General features: G+C 39.9%; 1 protein-coding gene across 2 annotated transcripts in view; it reads left to right on the plus strand.

The window, feature by feature from the left end:
- The window catches only part of GABPA (GA binding protein transcription factor subunit alpha), a 38702-nt gene that overhangs the window by 13108 nt on the left and 6927 nt on the right, over positions 1-18667 (plus strand). Inside the window, exons 4-7 of one of the 2 annotated variants that reach the window (XM_006035436.3) lie at positions 10095-10340; positions 12100-12294; positions 14855-14911; positions 16189-16329. In XM_006035436.3, the coding sequence (XP_006035498.1) occupies positions 10095-10340; positions 12100-12294; positions 14855-14911; positions 16189-16329 (639 nt within the window). The remainder of the gene's footprint in view (positions 1-10094; positions 10341-12099; positions 12295-14854; positions 14912-16188; positions 16330-18667) is intronic. The other variant, XM_014525583.2, reaches the window with a different exon arrangement.

Consider the following 18667-nt stretch of genomic DNA (forward strand, 5'->3'; position numbering starts at 1 on the left):
ATTGCATTAGTCTTTTTCATAGTTTCATTGCATTGGTTCATGTTCATCCTACAATCAACCAATACACCCAGGTTCCACTTTTTTTCCTCAGCCTGTGCATCTCCATCCTATAGCTGAAGTCTTTGTTACTTGTCTTTAGATGCACGCCTTTACACTTCATAGTGCTAAATTTTATGCATTTCTTTTGCTCCATTCCACAAGACTATCTAAATCTTTCTGTATAATAATCTGGTCTTCCTTTGCATATGCAATACACTTATTTCCCTCCCAAGTTAATATAGTTACAAATTTAATGGAGACACTTCTATCAGCAACCAAGGTTACTGATCACGTTAATCAGGGCCCAAGCCTGATTTTTGAGGATCACTACTGGTAACAGCTCTCCACTCATCTAACCCCTTTTCAGTATAACCCACCGTAGACTCCCTTTGAGCCAACTTTTTATTCATCTCATGAATGTAGCATTGATCGCTTCCTTACTAGTTTGACCAATAATTTCCCACAGGGCATGTATTATTAGATCTAGAAGACTTAAGTTCACTGCATTATCCTTATCCAAGAAATCAGTGGACGTAGGATGATAATAAATTACTCTGATGTGATTATCCTCTGATTAACCCAGGTTACGTGTTGTTCCATTTTCCATTGCCTTTCCTGTTTTTAACTGTTTTATTTCCGTGTGTTCTAAGACCTTACCAACTGTTGAAGTCAACTTAACAGGCTTGTAGTTGTCTGAATCACTCTTTCTCCCTTTTTAAAAAATAGGTACTGCATTTGCTGTTTTCCAGTCATAGGCACTCTTTGAAGATTCAAGCGAGTGGAATTGCTATTTTGTTTGTCAATTCCTTCAGTATTCTAGAATGGAGATTATTGGGGCCTCCCTGTTTTGTGACAGCAGAAGCTTAAGTTTATTCTGTATTCATGTACTCAATGCCACGTGGTAGGCCATCAGTATCCTCCGTTACCTGTTATCCTCATAAAGACTAAAGCCAAGTATTTGTTAGTTCTTCAGCCATACCAAAGGTTGATCTCTGCCCCACCCTCAGCAAATATTGGCCCCACATTTCCCCCCTGGATTTTTTCTTTATTTGTATGACAAAATAAGTTTTTGATTATTTGTTTTCATATCCTTTGCAAAATCAGCTTCAACTAAGCTTTTGGTTATTTGTTGTTCAACATTCTTTGACCACAGACAGATGTTCTTCCATATTGATCAGTTCCATTTTTCATTGTTTGTAGATGCTGTGCTTATTCTTAATGGCATGTTTGGATTCCTATTCATCCATGCAAGTCTAGCCCTTCCTTATCAACTGTTTCTCCATGCTTGGGGTACAAGTTGATAGTATTTGTACTTTTACTGTATGATAGTATTATGTCTCTCCATATCCAAGTGTCTTCATTTCTGGATCCACTTAGCCTCCCTAATTGCCTTAGTTTCTTAAAATCCAAGACACTTCTGGACCAGGGCTGTCCAACTTCTCAGTAGTCAGGGGCTACATGCTGTGGTTGCTTCTTGACTGCCTTGCTGCATGAGCCACAGACCTCCCCAGACCCTGCAGACTGCACTGTCCTCCCCCAGAGGCAACGGCGAGCAGAAGCTGGAAGGAGGGGTGGGAGCCTGGAGATCCCAGCAGCAGCAGGAGTCATGGTGACTAGGCAGGAGTCTGCAAGCCATGAGTTAAGTTTAGGGGCTGTATGCAGCCTATAGGTTGCCAATTGGACAGCCTTGTTATAGACCAATTCTTATTTCAATTTGTGATCACTTGATCCAAGATTATTCTCTATAGCAAGTTTTTCTGAAAGAGCCTCTGTTATGGCCAAAACCAAATCTAAGGCCATGGACAGACACGATGCTTGTAATGCTACAAGTGCCAGAGCGCTTGGAAGTGCTACAGAATTGTAGCGCTATAAGTGCACATAGACATGCACAGCCTCCCAGCTGGAGTGCTGCAAAGTCATGTGAAGATATTCATTGAAGTGATCTCCAGCCATGGGTACAAGTAGGCGGTTTGCTCGGTCCTGCAGCTTTCGTCTCCCATCAGCGTATTCCCCTCTACTGCAATGCCAGCAGGTTGTCAGTAATCAAGTAGCAGTGCCTCTGTACTCTCCCAGACTTGCTCTCAGTGACTGCTCCATTCTTCCTCCCTTCTATTGGAGGGGTGGAAGCAGAGCACTGTGGGATGTTGGAGAACTGAAAGATCCCCCTGACCTGTTACAGTGGACTGTACAGATCTTACATGTAGTGCTACAAAATATAACACTACAGAGAAGTTCCAGTTTTATCTAGAAGTGTTTATGTAGCACTTCCACCATTTTTTTTTGTTAGTGTTACAGGAGGTGTGCATGTCTGTGCGCTCAGCTTTTGTAGTACTGCAAAACCATTTATCGCATTACAAATGCAGTTTCTGTCCATGGCCTCAGGTAGCTTTTCTTTCATTGGCACAGTCACTGTTGGATAGAGAACTCTATTAGCCAACTCATCCAGAAATATCTGTGTTCTACTATAACACAGTGTCAGTTACCCAATCTGTATTGGGGTAATTGAAGTCTCCCGTAATCAATTTCCACTAAAAATTTTCTAAAATGTTGTGATCACTGTCCATTTCCAAGTCTTTACAACATCTGTTTAAAGAGGGAATTTGTGTATGTGGAGTGAGATACAGAAGTGAAATAACTCTCTTCTCATATTGCTTCTCTTTGATTTACAGAGGTTCACTTTAGATTGCAATTCATGCATTTTACAAAATTAACCTAGCAATAAATTTCCAGTCTGTGGTGCTAATCTTTGTGATGGATTGGACTCTTCTGTTTCTTAAGAGGCAATCTGTTATACCAGTTCAACTGTTATATTAAATTTTGATAAGCCATCTGTAAATATAAATGAAGCAATGCCAGCTGCTAAATAATCCAAAGTAGTTCTTCTGTAGTGGTTCATAAAAAAGTATCTTGTTTCATGTCAGAGCAGATTAGTTAATAATGCAGATGCCAACATACTGCATTTCATAGTTGGGATTTCCAGGTATTGGCTTATATTTTTAGTTAATTTGGGTGATTATTGTTGTTGTTCCAATTCAGTTGACTTTTTCCTTTTACTGTGAAGCATGCTGTTGTTTTCTTCTTCTATTCTTACTTGTCTCCTTTTTGCTGTTTTGGATATTTTGCTGAGGTGGGTATGCTGAGGTTAAAGGAGTATGGGGCACTGTTATTTATACACATTTGCTTCTTTGTATATCAGCAATTTTGGGTGTGGTCAGGGTCCATATTTTAGCTCTGTAGAAGGAATCTGAGGAACTGAGTTGCATGATGTGAAAAATTTAGAAACTTAATTTTCAGAGGTCTTTGAAATTAGAGGACATCAAAGATTTCTTCATTTTATTCTGCCATGTTATTCTGCCAGATTTGATGCAGAGATTTGCCCTGCTTCATTATAGATTACCAGTGTGTTTAGAGAGAGAGAGCCAGGATCACTTAAGTTCTGGCTGCATACACATAGCCTATAAAATAACTTTTCCTATTGAACTCCAGTTTTTTTAACGTGTGTTATGACATGACTCGGTATCAGGTGACCATTTACATCCATGAAGTGTAAACACTAGTATTACAAAACACGGGTGTTTTAATTCTAGATCAAACTGGTGATCTGTTCATTCCCATATTCTCTTTTGGCTAGTATGCAGCCTCCAGTGATGAAGGTGCAAGACCTCTATAATGGAATGACTGCCATTAGGGCCAAAAAGTTAGTGATTGGTTTATTTCCAGTAGTCTGTCCTATAAATATTTTTATAATCTCTTATATAACTTTGGATGGTGACAAAAGTAATATTTGTGTAAGTGGTGATACTAAATACTTTCCATTTTTAAGATTTGTTTCCAGCTACTAGCAACTTTGTCAGATTTTAAACAATTCGGACAGAAATTTTCCCTGCTGGCTATCTGCCTTTAAGCGAAATCTAAACTGGGCGTTTTTAACCAACAGTGTAGCTGTTTCACAAGAGGAAGTTTAGACAAATTATTTTCCCATTTTATAGACATGTCTTGACTTTTTTACCAGGAGCAACAGTCTCCAATCTTTTGAAGCAGTCTTGAAATATGGCAGTGGAGTCAGACTAGTAGCAAAGATGGGCCTCTTGATGTCCATCTAAATTTGACTAAATTATAAGCCTCTGAAAAAATAACATTTTCTCCATTTGTGGAGGCTTGTTACTACTCCTAGTGCTCAGGGAGCCTCAAAGTAGAAAAGGAAGCCATCTACTTGGAATACTGAATGATGGAAAGGGATACAAGTAGGAGATTTGGTTGGCATTGATGAAAGCGACAAAGTCGGGATCAGAACCTGGGAGGAACGACTGACAGAGAGAAGTGAGGCTGGGCCAATGGACTGATGCAACTATAGCCTTGAACAGTCATTCATTTCTAGCAGTGGAAAGTTCTGAGAAACTTCCTCCACTAGATTTGTTTCCTGGAGAAGGAGCAGTACAGGTGCTCAGCTTGCAACTGTCACCTCCCCACACCTTCCCCAGACCAGGATGATCCCAATCTGGTAAAGGTGTGGAGAACAGCAGCTGCTCCACAACTTGCCCTGTGGGGAGTTGAACACCACTGCAAACCTCCTCACTCATTCCCCCGACTGAGGAACCCCAGTCTAGAGAGTGGGCTGGGAGCTGTGGCGGTTGCGTTAGGAGAGCTCTCCAAGCCTGGCTTTTGGCCCTGCTGCTGCCACCCAGCTTGACCCAGCATGGCGGGACCCGATGATGGAGCCTGAGGGTTGCTGGAGAGCAGAAGAGTTTTCATGCATGCTGCAGTCAGCTCTTGGAAGCAGCCAGATGGTGGAGCAATTTGGGGAAGAGGTGGAAAGTAGCAGCTGCTGCTCCCCTTCCCTCCTGGACAGGTCTGGGAGGGAAGGAGAGCCGCAGGGAAAAGCTAGCATGTTTCAAAACCAGGCTGTTGGGCATCTCACCTTTATTAAAACAATGATAAAGCTATTCAAGATTGTGTTCACCCTAAAGCAGCCAAGCAGATGATTAGGGCACAGCAGATGGGATGGGCCCTACTTCCCTGGTCTGTACTGGGGCCTCCCAGCTGGGGCCACACAAGCCTGGTGAGCCACAACATGCCCTTCCAACCCCAGATTGTCCTGCATTTCTCTTCCCCTGTTCATTTGCAGCCTTGCCCCCAGCTTTGATGTGACTGCATGTCCCATTTGTGTTGTGCATGCCATAGGTTGGCCACCCTGTTCTAAAAAAAAAGTACACACATAATCAAAAGTCTCATATCTTAATGCTTGGTTTTATTAACAGATAGTTGATTTTAAGGAGGTCACTGCTAATTAAATCTACAGGATTTGTACACTCATAAAATTAGAGGATACAGTTATAGCAAGAGGTAGCAAATTTAAAACAAACAAAAGGAGTGGGGTTTTTTTTAATTTAGCATGTAATTCACGTGTGGAACTCATTGCTACAAAATGTTGTAGAGGCTGATAATTTATCTAGGTTTGAAGAAGTGGGACAGATTTATTCAGGACAGGTCCATCAGTGGGTATTAAACATGATAGTTAAGGGAGTAGCCTACCAATTAGGACTACCTAGTCCTCTAAATACTAGATGCTGTAAGGGGCAAAGAGTAGGGAACAGGTCAGTCTGGATAGGCCCTGAATATATTCTCTTCTCTTTAGCATCTACTTTGTCACTGAGGTACAGGAATGATATAGGATGGACCGAACTAGATGGACCTGTGATCTAAGCCAGGATGGCACTTCTTATGCTTTTGTGTTCGTAACATTAACATAAGAATTTTTTCCTGCCATTATATGTTTTTGTAGTTCTTCCATCAGGATTTGGCTTAGATACTAACTTTCTCTGCCAGATCATGATTCCCTCTTTCAAATTCAGACTCTTTCAGTTCACATATGCCCCTTGGGTCCTCAATAAATAATCAGTAGTAGTCAGGTGCTTAATGGGGGTGGAGTAACAGTAGACTCTTACCAACTTTTTGTACTTTTATGTCTGCAGATCCACTTCTTCTCTTGTGTACAGTTTAACAAATACATTTGAAATCGTATGAATGACCAGACCTGCACCAATCTGACAGATTTATTATTTATTGCATTTATAGACCACCTTTCCAACAAAGGCTTATGGCAGCTTACAGTAAGAGAATAGAGTAACTTATAGAAGAAGAGAATGAATATAAGAACAAAACAACTTGAAAGCAACTAGAGAGTGTTCCCTTAACAAATAGAGTTAGTTGAAATAAGATGGAAAAATTGAGGCATAGATATAAATGGCTGAAGCTTTTTGTAAGACCAGTTTTTACAATGTAAAGAAAGGGTTCTTTAGTGATATTCAGCTGTGCAAAAATATAGTATGGGAAATAATTTATGGAACATAATCAAGTGGAAATCGGCAGATTTAAAAATTGTCACTGAAAATTGTCAGAAATAAAACTGCAAAATGAGTAATTCCTTACACATTAAAGTTGGAGGAAGAAATCTGAAATCAAGAACTACAGTGTTTCGTATGTAATGTGAGTAAGGAAACATGTTTGCCTATACACATTGGAGTGTTGTCCTCTGTTTTCTTACAAAATGAATGAAGGGAATGATGTGGGAGTAAACACAGACATCCGTTGCATTTATTTTAATTTTACATTGCAGAAAGGTAGGTGGCAGGCTGTTACTTCAGAACATAGCTACTCACAGTCTGGATCCATTTACAGTGGATTAAACAATATACTCCCAGTTCTTTTGGCGTGTAGTTGACAGACTGAATTGTTTTGTGTAGCAAGTGAGCAGTTCCATAAGAGAAAATGTAAACGTACTGGTATGCTTTCCGCATTCTTTGAGGATCAAAAGGATGACCTTATATCCCTGCTGCCTTTTCTAATCTGTCCTAGAACTTAAAACTAGACTGTTGCTATTTGTTAAAAACTATGATAGCTTTGTTGAACATCTTCTGGTTTTTATTCTTTACTTGCTTTTAATTATATTCTTGACCATTTACTTCATTAGACCCTTTAAAATTTGGTATTGCATTTATTTTAGTCTCCTTCACTTCCTATTTCTGAACACTGTATTTTTTGATCATCTCCCCTTCAGTGGCCATGCAAGTGCCTTGGTAGAAATGCGATCAAAAGACTACATTCTGCTATTCCATCAGCATAAAATAAAAGTCACTTTGCTGACTTCACAGTTAGGTACTTTCAAGCAAAATTTGGCCCCAAAATATCTGCTTTTCTATAGCACTTTTTATTGAGAGATTTCAGCCTTCATGTAATAATATGAAAAGGAATTTCAGTGTCTGTGTTTTAATATGTTCCATTTCACAACTGAAAATGATTTAAAATCTGTTTAAATTGATTTATAATTGTCACAACCCAAGGGTGTGATTTTGTTTGTGTGCGCTTCGGCACTGCTAAATTATTTCCCGCCACTCGGAGCTTTCTTTGCAGGGTGCATTTCTCAGTTGCAAAGAGAGGTGCACGGTGCAAAGGAGTTCCCGCCACCCGCATGCAAATTTGTGTCCCACTATTGGCCAGTTCTAAATTATTCCCACGTGGCGGCTAGCGATTGGCTTGCTAGCTGTATAAGAGGCTTGAGCGGTTTCCGCCCAAGTTGGAGAACTCCAAGGAGAACCCCGCAAGGGAGGACTCCACAACCATCTGGAGGAGGAGGAGGAGGAGGAGGGTTTCACGTCTTGTGAAGAACTCTAAGCGCTGCGGAGCCTATCGAACCCAGCACGTACCTTAAGAAGGCTATAGGGGTCTGATCAACCTCTAGCCTCTCCCCGTTGCCGAACGATCCCTCGACGAACCCCTTCCCTGCGCGCAAGTTCCACGGAGCCTAGCAAACTTCGTGTGAGTGTATCCAGAGCTCTGTCCGGGTTCGAGTCCTGCAGGTTTATCTTCCTGTCGCCGAAAACCCCTTGCGACGTACTCTCGTGCCCTGCAGGTTCGAGTTTTGTTTTGTTTTCTGTCTGTAACTGCAACTCAAGCAAGTTTTCCTGCCTGCACCGCGACCATCTACGGTGTAAGTAAAATAATCTTTAATCAACCGCTACGCGTCCGTGCTTAATTCTAGTCCACCGGCCTGCATTCCCCGACCCGCGTGCCAGGGCTGCTGGCCACAGCCCGCCGCGGACCCCCGCGGGCCTCGGACCGCTCCCGGCCCGCACGATGATAAAGGGGAGCAGGAAAGATTTTTAGTTTTGAACAGGGAATTTTGAAAAGTGTTTAATCAGGTATATAGGTATTCAAGCAATTTGTCACTAATTTTTGCAAAGAAGATTGTATTTTTATGATGGAATTATTTATAGTACTTCAGAAAAATGTTGCATTGACAGCCCATGTAACTGGTAAATGGTGGGCAGTATACACCTCAGCTTGTAAGCCTGCAAGTGAGAGCAGCACCTGAAATGTGACAAATGATCAAAATGTTGAACAATACTTGGGGGAGGCTGCCCATTTCATCCTGATTGTCTGATTATAGTATTCATTCAGAATAGAGCTGCTAGGATTATCTTTCTGGGTTGTTACAGAGATCACCTCCTTCCAGTGGTGTCCTTTTCTCTACCTCAGGCATAAGTTTCTTCTTACTTTACAACAGTTTCATCAGCTACTTCTGCTGTACCTATCAAATAATTGTCACAACGATGTCATTATTTTTGCTGATTAGAAAAGCTCTTCAGTTACTTTTAAATAGAATCCTTTCTGAAACATTGTGTTGCTGAAATAATGTCTTACTACACAGACTTCCACATTCAGTCAACATTCGATCTTCTACATAGAAGAAACTTTACATAAAGAAGAAACCAAAATTTTCCTTGAATTAAAAAGCCTAGACTTGCACTTGTAATTGATATTTTTCCCTTTGACTACTTTAAATCTAAACCTCTTAGTGATAACTACTACTAATAAATCACCATAGTGAAACACTAAAGAGTTACCTGCCAGTTTTGTTGTCTGACTTACCAAGTGTTTTAGTTGTTGCTTTTTGCCCCCTTGTGTTTTGATGAGTTTGTGCAGAGGCTGTTAAGATTAATAAAATGTACGTACCCTGTCCAAATACTGTTTCCTCAGGCAGCTGTTCCTATTAAAGTCGAGGGAAGTTCTGCCTAAGCGAGGAGGTCAAGATTAAACATGATTAAAGTTTATATTTAATAGTTCTCTTTTACATTTTTTTCCATAAACAAACAAATTGGCTAGCAAATATCAGTAGGTGTTACTGTCACATGAATTGATAAGTACAGACCGAATCTCATGCTAGGTATTATGCAAACTTAAGATAGTACCAAAAAAGTTACCTGGGGATTTATCCATACTCCATAGAATAAGCTCCATGGAGTTACAGGGAGACCTATAAAATAACAGAGAAGTTATATGGATAGCATAGTAAGGAGTCACTGGAGATCAGCTGGAGACAGGAATGGGACAGTAGAGCGGTATGAGGGATTAGGATGGAGTCATGAATAAGTCTGCAGGTCTGTTTTAATAAATGTAAATGGGGAAGCTGACATTTAGTGTTACCACAGTAGAAGGGGTGATGTAACAAGACTACTAATGATATATGTAGCACTTGAGAGTGGTTTACAAACAAGACTCCTAACACTTGCAGAATAAGTAAATGTATGTTATCCTTTGGTCTCGAGAGGAGTTGAGTGACCCAAAGTCACAAACAAATAGCTAGTAAAGCTAGACAACTTAACAGCCTATGCAATTTTTAGAAGGGCAGTATTGAAATCATGCAGATCAGTTTCACAAGCATGTTCAGTCTTCAAAAGTAGCCATTTTTAAAGTAATACCTGGTTTTTGACCTCTGTGTTTCTTCCATGGGAAAAAGTACACTATTCTGTTACATGTCCATACAAAGTTCCCAGTCAGTTGCATGTCTGGAGTGAGATCTCACGTTCTTCCTAACAGTTAAAGAGGAAAGTGAGTCATAGATAAATTAATAGAAGAAGGAAATTGTGATTGCATAATGAATTATGTGCGCTATGTGAAAGGTGAATTTGGAGGAGTTTAAATGAAAGCTTTTTATGTGGTTCCTAGTGCTCAAAGGTAATACTTCTTTTCTGCATGTTTGTTTTTCTTTCATTTAGGAATAGACCCTAAGTTAAACATCCTTGAAATTGTAAAGCCTGTTGAAACTGTGGAGGTAGTGATTGATCCAGATGCCCATCATGCTGAGGCTGAAGCTCATCTTGTTGAGGAGGCCCAAGTGATAACCCTGGATGGGACGAAGCACATCACAACCATTTCAGATGAGACTTCTGAGCAAGTGACACGATGGGCTGCAGCTCTGGAAGGCTACCGAAAAGAGCAAGAGCGCCTTGGAATACCCTATGGTAATTGGACAAGACAGTTGTGTTAAGAAATGCATGATATTAATAAGAGGTGGAGAGTGATGAATTCAAGTGCTTAGATACTGTCTTGGCAATTTGCACTGCTGGTGATGAGTACAGTACAAATACCTTGACATAGCAGGGAGCCAGGGTTTCCAGTAATTCTTCATTCCCTCTCCGCCACCCCCTTATTTTTTTTTTTTTTTTTTTTTTAAGAAATGCACATGATTTTGACAGCCTTTCACTTTTAACCACCTGCCTCTTAGCCTAGGTTTCTAATTTTTGCTGACTGAAATATTGAAGATATTTTAATTAAATTAAAATTTCTTTCAGATCTAGAGTCTCTAGGGCTTTTTTTTTCTTTTGGTTGCTGCTGCTCTGTATTCCTTTGCTTGTGTAGGTTGGGCTCTGTCTGCATACTTGACAAGTATTTAAATATTACATATCATGTTTCCTACTATTCCATTCAAGTGATAATGTCTTCCACACTTCTGCTGTTCTATGTTGCCCCATGGTATTGATATTACAATTGTCTCTAGGTGATGCACGTGCAGCTGTGTGATATATTAGTTTAATATTGTCCTACAGGATATCATTTTAAAAAAAAAGTTCCACTATACAGTATGTTATAAGGCAGTGGTGTTCAGCCCTTTTGCCTGGGCAGCTGAATGGGCAGTGCCTGGTCCATCTGCGGGCCAGATCCAGCTGGTAGTCCTTCATTCAGCCTCATGGAGGGGAGCAAGGGACACCTTGGCCTCAACCCAGGACTGCAGGGGAAGGGGCCTTGACCCAGCCGTGGTGGAAGAGAGGTCTTAATGAAGCCCCTACCCAGCCTTTGGGGCTGGAGAGGGATTTGATACATCCCTTTAGGGGGGATTATGGTTTGGCCATCAGCAAAGAGGGCATGACTCACCTTTGACCTACCACAGGGCTTGGGGTTTGGGAATTTAGCAGGGAAGAACGGGTGTATTAATTGCCACTGCTCCCCCACCACCAAATTTCCTGACCCATGGGGAGCCCTGTGGTCCAGATGCAGTGGATCTGTGGTTTGCATTTAGTCCATTGTCTAGAGGTTCAGCACCCATGTTATAAGGTATTTAAAATAACATGCATACCTTTTAGGGGCAACTAACTTGTCTAGAAACTGGTATTATTGTTGTATAGCACTGGGTTATTTGACTGATCAGGAGCTGATGAGTCCGTATCCTTTTTAACCTGAAGACCAACCATAATTTAAAGAAAAAAAATACTGTTGTACCAAAAGTGCAAAATTCTTACATTGATGATTTTATGTTTTGCTAACCAAAATCCTTTGAATAATAACATTGGTGTTTTTCTACTACCCAGCAATTCAAACGAAGTAGGTTTTCAGTACATCTGGATTGTTAATATTAAACTGCTTTCTTCTTTTTCTTCTCATCTTTTTATAGTAAAAATTTAGATTCTTATCCTTTAGTTGCAAAGGAATCAATATCGATTCTTGCTTGAACTGCTGTGCTGAATGGCCCAGGGCCGGGCTTTATTACTAAAACCAGGCTTTTTTTAAACTTGAGTTTCAGTAAAGATATTCTTAATGAAATTTATTCTTTTCATAAGACTGTTCAGTTATTTGTTCCAGTTACGTGGTACAGCCATTTGTAGTACTTTTTCTATGGTACTTTCTGTTTTTAGTTCCTGTAAGAAACAGTTGTAGAACATCTAAAATGGACAGTATTTTTAAGAGTTGTTTTTTGTTGTTTTTTTCTTTTCTGTTTTTCCTTAGACCCTGTACAGTGGTCAACAGACCAAGTACTTCACTGGGTGGTATGGGTGATGAAGGAATTTACCATGACTGATATAGACATAAATAGTCTTAGCATTCCGGGGCGAGAGTTATGCAGCCTCAATCAAGAAGACTTCTTTCAGAGAGTTCCTCGGGGAGAAATCCTTTGGAGCCACTTAGAACTTCTCAGAAAATGTATGTGAGCCCTCTCACGTTTTAGTTGCTGTTTTGTCATTAAAAATAACTTGGACTATTCATTATTGGTTTTATTTTCCTACTTTTTTTTACTGTGAATGAATGCTGAATATTAGATAACCAAATATGCTAGCAAGAATACTCACTGTTATGAAAGTTAAATGTACATATTAATCTGGTATGCCTTTCCTCAGATTTATTCTTAATCTATGGTATTTACTCAAATGCAAAACAAGGTCTTTTCCCCCCAGTTAACATGGGAGGAGAAAAAGCCCCTTCTTTTACATTTGCCTGCAAGGGAACCACATTATAAATATATTGCCTATCTTTGAACTGCTGCTAAAAGCAACATGTGTTACATAATAGAAACCAACTATAAAGTTGATTAAGTGCAGTCAATCCTAACAATTACTATGAAGTGCATGACATATATGGGGAAAACATGCTGTTGAGAGCCTACCACAAATATAGTGGGTTTTGGGGGGTTTTTTACATGAAAATTTTTTGTGTCCCAGGTCAAATATGCCAGATCAGGTCCAAGTCAGTTTGAATCATTCAAGAACCATATGTGGCCCTGCTTGGGCCAGCCCCAGACTGGGGCTTCAGATACTTCCAAATCCTTTGGAAGGCATCCTGTGTGCAGGCCCAAGCCCACATGCTTGGTGTTCTGATGCCCCCAAGTTTTGCTTGCCCTCAGCCATATGGCCACAGGAGCAAGCTAGGAAGGAGTCTTCCATTTCCATAAAGGCAGCGTGTGGCTGAGATCCTCCTACTGGAAGTTGGCCAGCGAGAAGCTAACTATGAGGTGCTCCTAAGATTTGTGCAGCCCATCTGAATAAGACCTATGGTAGTACCCATTGAGCATAGTCCCTTTCACCGGTAACTCTTTTTTTTAAAGCCATGGTGAGCCACTACACTGCACACATTTCAACTTCCTTTTGACTCCCACAGCTGAGCTGCACCTTACTTTCTCATTTCCACTAATTCCTGTTTCTTGACCAGCCTTAAAAACATTTGGCAAACATCACAAAACGGGGCTCAAACAGCTTACCCAGAATCCCTGTGTCAACTGCTCTCTCAACCTGTTGCATATGATTAGTGTGGCCTCACCCTCCATAAGGAAAATAGACCAGGTTTCCCTGCATCTCATCTGCATATACCTTTTTGGAAGAGCCTAGGACACACAATAAGAATATGCAGTTCCAGTCATGAGTTGGGGTTATCTGGAGTACGCACATACTGAACAGTGCTGAGCTATGGGGTCACCATGGCTTGAAATGGTGTTGAATCTGGTGGGGCACTTCCATGTGCTGAGAGCGTGTAGGGTCTTGACAGTAAGGAGAGGTAGAAGGGCCGGCCAATTGTAAAAGCAGATTATACTAACCTGACCTTGTGGTAGGTTACCTGGCAGGGGAAACGCCATGTATCTGAGTCCAAGAAGGCAGTTTTCCTTAAGCCTCCTGGGGATAACTGTTCTTCTGGCATGGTTTAGTACCTGCTGAGGTGTTGGGGATTAATGCCCATTTTATAGAAGTGGGAGGCTCCTCCCTAGCTTGCTCCTGCAGCCATATGTCTGAGGGCACGCAAAACTTGGGGTCTGCACATGGGACGCCTGCCAAAAGACATTGGAAATATCTGAAGCCCCTGGTGGAGTGGAGGATGTTTGCCCGTTGTAGGGCCACTTGCAGTTCTGGACTGACTCATGGATTTGGACTTGATTTGGCTTAGAACATTAAAATTTCTTTTAAAAAATGGAAAAAGCTGATGGGAAGCAGAAAGCAAAGGGACTACTTGACCCCCTAGATTTATTTTCCCGTCTGTAGCAGTGGGAGGTTGACAAACTCAAGACAAACCTCCAATAATTAGGTTCTATACCTGGAAAATTATGGAAAATATATACATAATTCCAAACGTATATATTTTCTGTATATAGAATCTAATTATCTGGAGGTTGTTTTATAATATTGGTCATCTTGTATTCAAGTAAATATGGTAATATAGGAAGTAAATTGTGAGGCTTATAAGTTCTGCTTTGGTTTTAATACAACTTAGGTTCGTTTTTTATTTTTGACAGTTTTTAATTAATTATTGATTAAGTGCAGTTTATGGTGCACATTGCAATCATGTATAAATGCAAAAGGGAATAAGCCAATGCACTCATCTTTCAGGTTTGTCTGTGTGTATAATATTGAGGTACAGTTAAGTTAAAGGCAGTTGTTGATTTCTGTCTCAGTGGATATTGAAACATTTAAAAAATCCTATAAGTATAAAAGTAAATTTAAGAAAGGGGAAAAAAATCAATAGTAAGGATCTCATGCATAAACTAATAGTGAGAATTAAATGTCTTCCCAGATACCCATGTGCTGTGCATGCATTTTATATATATATATATATACTGTTAAATATTTTATTTCTGTAAGTTAATTTTTGTATACTTCTAAGCCTTTATGTTACGCTCAGAATTCCAAGCTGATTTTCTGTTTTAGAAGTCATTGGCCTTCAAATGACTTTCTAGGGAAAGGATTTGAATAAAGACTTATATTTTACTTTTACTTTGCAGATGTATTGGCTAGCCAAGAACATTCTGGAGAAATAGCAACTGTTACTATTGATCAGCGTGAGTAGTAATGCCAGCAGCTTATTAAGACAAGTATCTGTCAACAAGACGTTGACATGGCAGATATTTGGAGAGCCCCACAAGAAATCCATTTTTGAAAGCAAAACTCTAAGAGTTTAGTTTAATCAAGCCAAAGAATGTTTCTAATTCTTTTCTTTAATCATAGGCTTTCTGCCCAATTTTTTACTCTTATCAAATCGCATTGGTAATATCAGCTGTTTGAATCCACATTCTTGGTGAATGTATACCAGAAGTATAGCTTTATTTTTTGTCCAAGATTTTAATTTTTCCAGCAATCATTTTTAAAGCTGCACTTGGTGTTACTAGATTACAATTTAAAAAATTTTCTGAATTAGAAAGAAAATATTTAGTAATTTTGAAAAGCAACATGATCCATAGTGACCTGCTTAGAACTGATATAAAGACATTCATTGTAAAGTGAAATACCATGAGTCTCAAACTGTTGCAGAGCAGTCTAATATAATAGTACTTATCATGTAGAAATTCAACTAATTTTTGGAAGTCCCCTTCCAAAATAATTGTGTTTATGCAGCAGAAGGACTATATTACATCCTTGCCATGGATTTTGTTATGGGGCAAAGGTCCCATAGAGGGACCTCTACAATACCTTTGCAGTCTTTTTGAACCACTAAAAAAAATACTTCATTGCTTTCTGTATAGATTAGCAGAGGAGAGTGTTCAGTGACTTTGGGAAGAGGTAAAGGATTTGGAGGGGCAGCCAGTATATTCTAGTTTATAAATTTGAGGAAGCAGTCATGGAGGGACTATACTACAAATGAAGTAAGATGGATTTTTTTTCTCCCAGCCCTCAGGTCAGGGCATTCTTAAAGCCCAATTGCATGGGTTTATGGTGGCTTCCCAAGTATTGGCCTTAGTGAAATTATAATAATGAAATAATTTTTCACAACTGAATCACACCCACACCCAAACAAATTTAGTAAAATGGACAATTCACGGAAGTTTAGGGCTGGAAGGGACCTTGTGAGATCATTGGGTCCAGCTTCCCTGCTCTGGTCAGGAAAGACTGCTGGGGTCAAAATGATAGAAATGTATAATATATTTAGAAAATACAGTCAAATCCGCTTTAAATAGGTAGAAAGTATTTAAGTTATTTTTAGGGTGATGACATCTTTTAGAGGAAAATGTTTGGTTCTTACTGGTATTATCAATAGCTTTTAAAGTATGCCTTTGTGTATGAGGTTTTTCTTTCAGCCTTTTGTAATGAATGTTCTTCTCCAATGTTTTACCTTCTACAGCTGTGCAAATTATTCCAGCATCTGTACAGCCTGCTACCCCAACCACCATTAAAGTAATAAACAGCAGTGCAAAGGCAGCTAAAGTACAGAGAGCTCCAAGAATCTCAGGAGAAGACAGAAGTTCACCAGGAAACAGAACGGGTATGGTCTCCATTTCTTAAAAATTTATTTTAGAGAGGTGAGAGTGCTTGTGGGTAGTATCTTTTATTTGACCAGCTGCATCATTTGGATACACTTAGAAAAGCTGTTGGGTATCACAGTAGCCTTTCTTGGGTCTCTGGAGAGAAGCAGGCACAGCCGAGCTAAACAACAAATGGAACAATGTCTTTTACAAAACTCCATAGGTAAATAAAAACAGGATATGAGAGAAATTATCAGGTAGCCAACTGACAAGAACAACGTAGTAAAACCCTGGTAAGTGGAAGAGCAGGATTGTTCAGGAGGCTTGTTATCACCTGTGAAATGCAGTGAGTATCAGGTAGATTACCATATAGGCCAATAAGTTATTGTTTAAGTCCCTGACTCAGTGTGTCCCAACAGGCTAGTGAATTTTTGTTTCCTGGCTCATTTTTTGAAGGTGCCTGGTAAATTTCCCTTGCATGTGAGAACTATGAGGGCAGACAAGGAGTGATTACCCTGTGAAAAATATTCGACCTGCATCCTAATGTCTGTCCTTTATCTTACTGAGAGGGGACTTAATAGCAGCCTTCAACTACCTGAGTGGGGTTTGAAAGAGGATAGAGCTAGACGGTTCTCAGTGGTGGCAGATGACAGAAGAAGGAGCAACAGTCTCAAGCTGCAGCAAGGGAAGTTTAGGTTAGATATTAGGAAGAATTTTCTCACTAGGAGTGTAGTAAAACACTGAAACCAGTTACCCAGTGGTGGTGGTGGAAGCTCCATCTTTGGAGGTTTTCAAAACCTGCCTAGACAGAGCTTTGGCTGGAATGATCTATTTGGGGCTGGTCTTGCTTTGAGCAGCGGGTTGGACTAGGTGACCTCCTGAAGTCCTTTCCAACCCTAACTTTCTGTGATTCTGGTCTCTAGGTTTTGTTTGGTTTCATTCATGTAGTTTCCATGAGGGTATGTGGTGCATGGGATGAGGCATACCACAGACAAGTGTGTGATCCATGGATTCTGATCAGTTTTATTGTGGGGAGTGTTGATTGTTGTAGCAGTAGAGATGACTTGACAGGTTTTGCTTGTATTGTTGAGGCAGAGTTGGGTCCCATTATATGCCTGTTGTTTAGCAAGGAGTTTGGCTCTGTTGTATTGGGAAAGGTTGGGGGGTGTCTGAAGGCCAGAATCAGAGTGCCTGGAGATATTTCTCTCAAGATCTGGTCCTTTTTGAGTCTAACCTGTAATTGTTTGATGATCCTTTTTATTGGTTCAAGTGTGGGATAGTAGGTGACAAACAAGGGTATGTGATCAGTGGAGGTTTTCTTCTTATACCATAGTAGAGTGCTGTGGGGTGTTTAATGGTTAAATTGCATGACAAATATGCAGCATACCTTGGATCACTCTAAGGTGCTATTTTTATCAGGCTTTCTGTGTTCACTAGTACTTGGATGGAAGGCTGGCAGGAAAAATTCAGACGTTGCAGGGATGAAGTAGTTAACGACCCTCTTCCTATTCTGAGCCAATAAAATTCCCAGAATAGTGTTAGAGCAGTGTGTTTATTGGACATACCATCTGGTAGATCAGACAAATGCCAGATTATGACTGTCGTTTTCAGTAAAGATCTCCTGTCCTTTCTGCACCCTGCTTCCATACCATTTGTTTAAACTTTAATTTTGTTTGTTAGATGCTGAAGGAGGAAACTAAGAGGGCAAATAATTAGTATGTTATAGATCCTTAGTTGGGCAGTAGGAGCAGTGTTTGTTCAGTTCCTGCCATCATTTTGTTAGCACTATCATTTAAGTGAAGGTTTATTCAGGAAAACTGCATATTGTTCTGCAGTTTATTTCCAGAATTTCTGTTCACTTCTCTTCATTTGGCTCTGCATTAGACAAGTGTCCTTATGTTCTTTTCTTAAGGTCATTTATATGTTCTGTAAGCTTTGGCAAAGTGTCTTGTAGTGGACACACCAAGATTTTCAAAATCAGGAAGCTAAAACTGGGCTCCTCAGATAAGACCTTCAAAACTGACTCCAAAGGGAGTTACTGCATGATAAGTACTTCTGGAAATTCAGCCCGTTTGTAAGTACCCCTTTATAGTTTTAGGAAATAAAGCTTGAAGGATCATTTTTTAAAAAGTCAGTATTTTGTTAGCTATACCTGAGGGATCTTGACCTGACCTCATATGAATTTTATAAAGTCTTTCAGTAAAGTAAATTCTAAAGTAATTTCAGTAGGAAATTTGAGAGGAACATCTGAGTGTGTCTCTTCCTCAAATATATATTTGTAAAGGAAAACTCTAAGGCATATTTTCAAGGATTAAAATGTACTCAAATAATTGCACTTGACACTGAATAAAAATATAG

Source organism: Alligator sinensis, unplaced genomic scaffold (assembly GCF_000455745.1).
Source record: "Alligator sinensis unplaced genomic scaffold, ASM45574v1 scaffold1151_1, whole genome shotgun sequence".
Taxonomy (NCBI): Eukaryota; Metazoa; Chordata; order Crocodylia; family Alligatoridae; genus Alligator; species Alligator sinensis.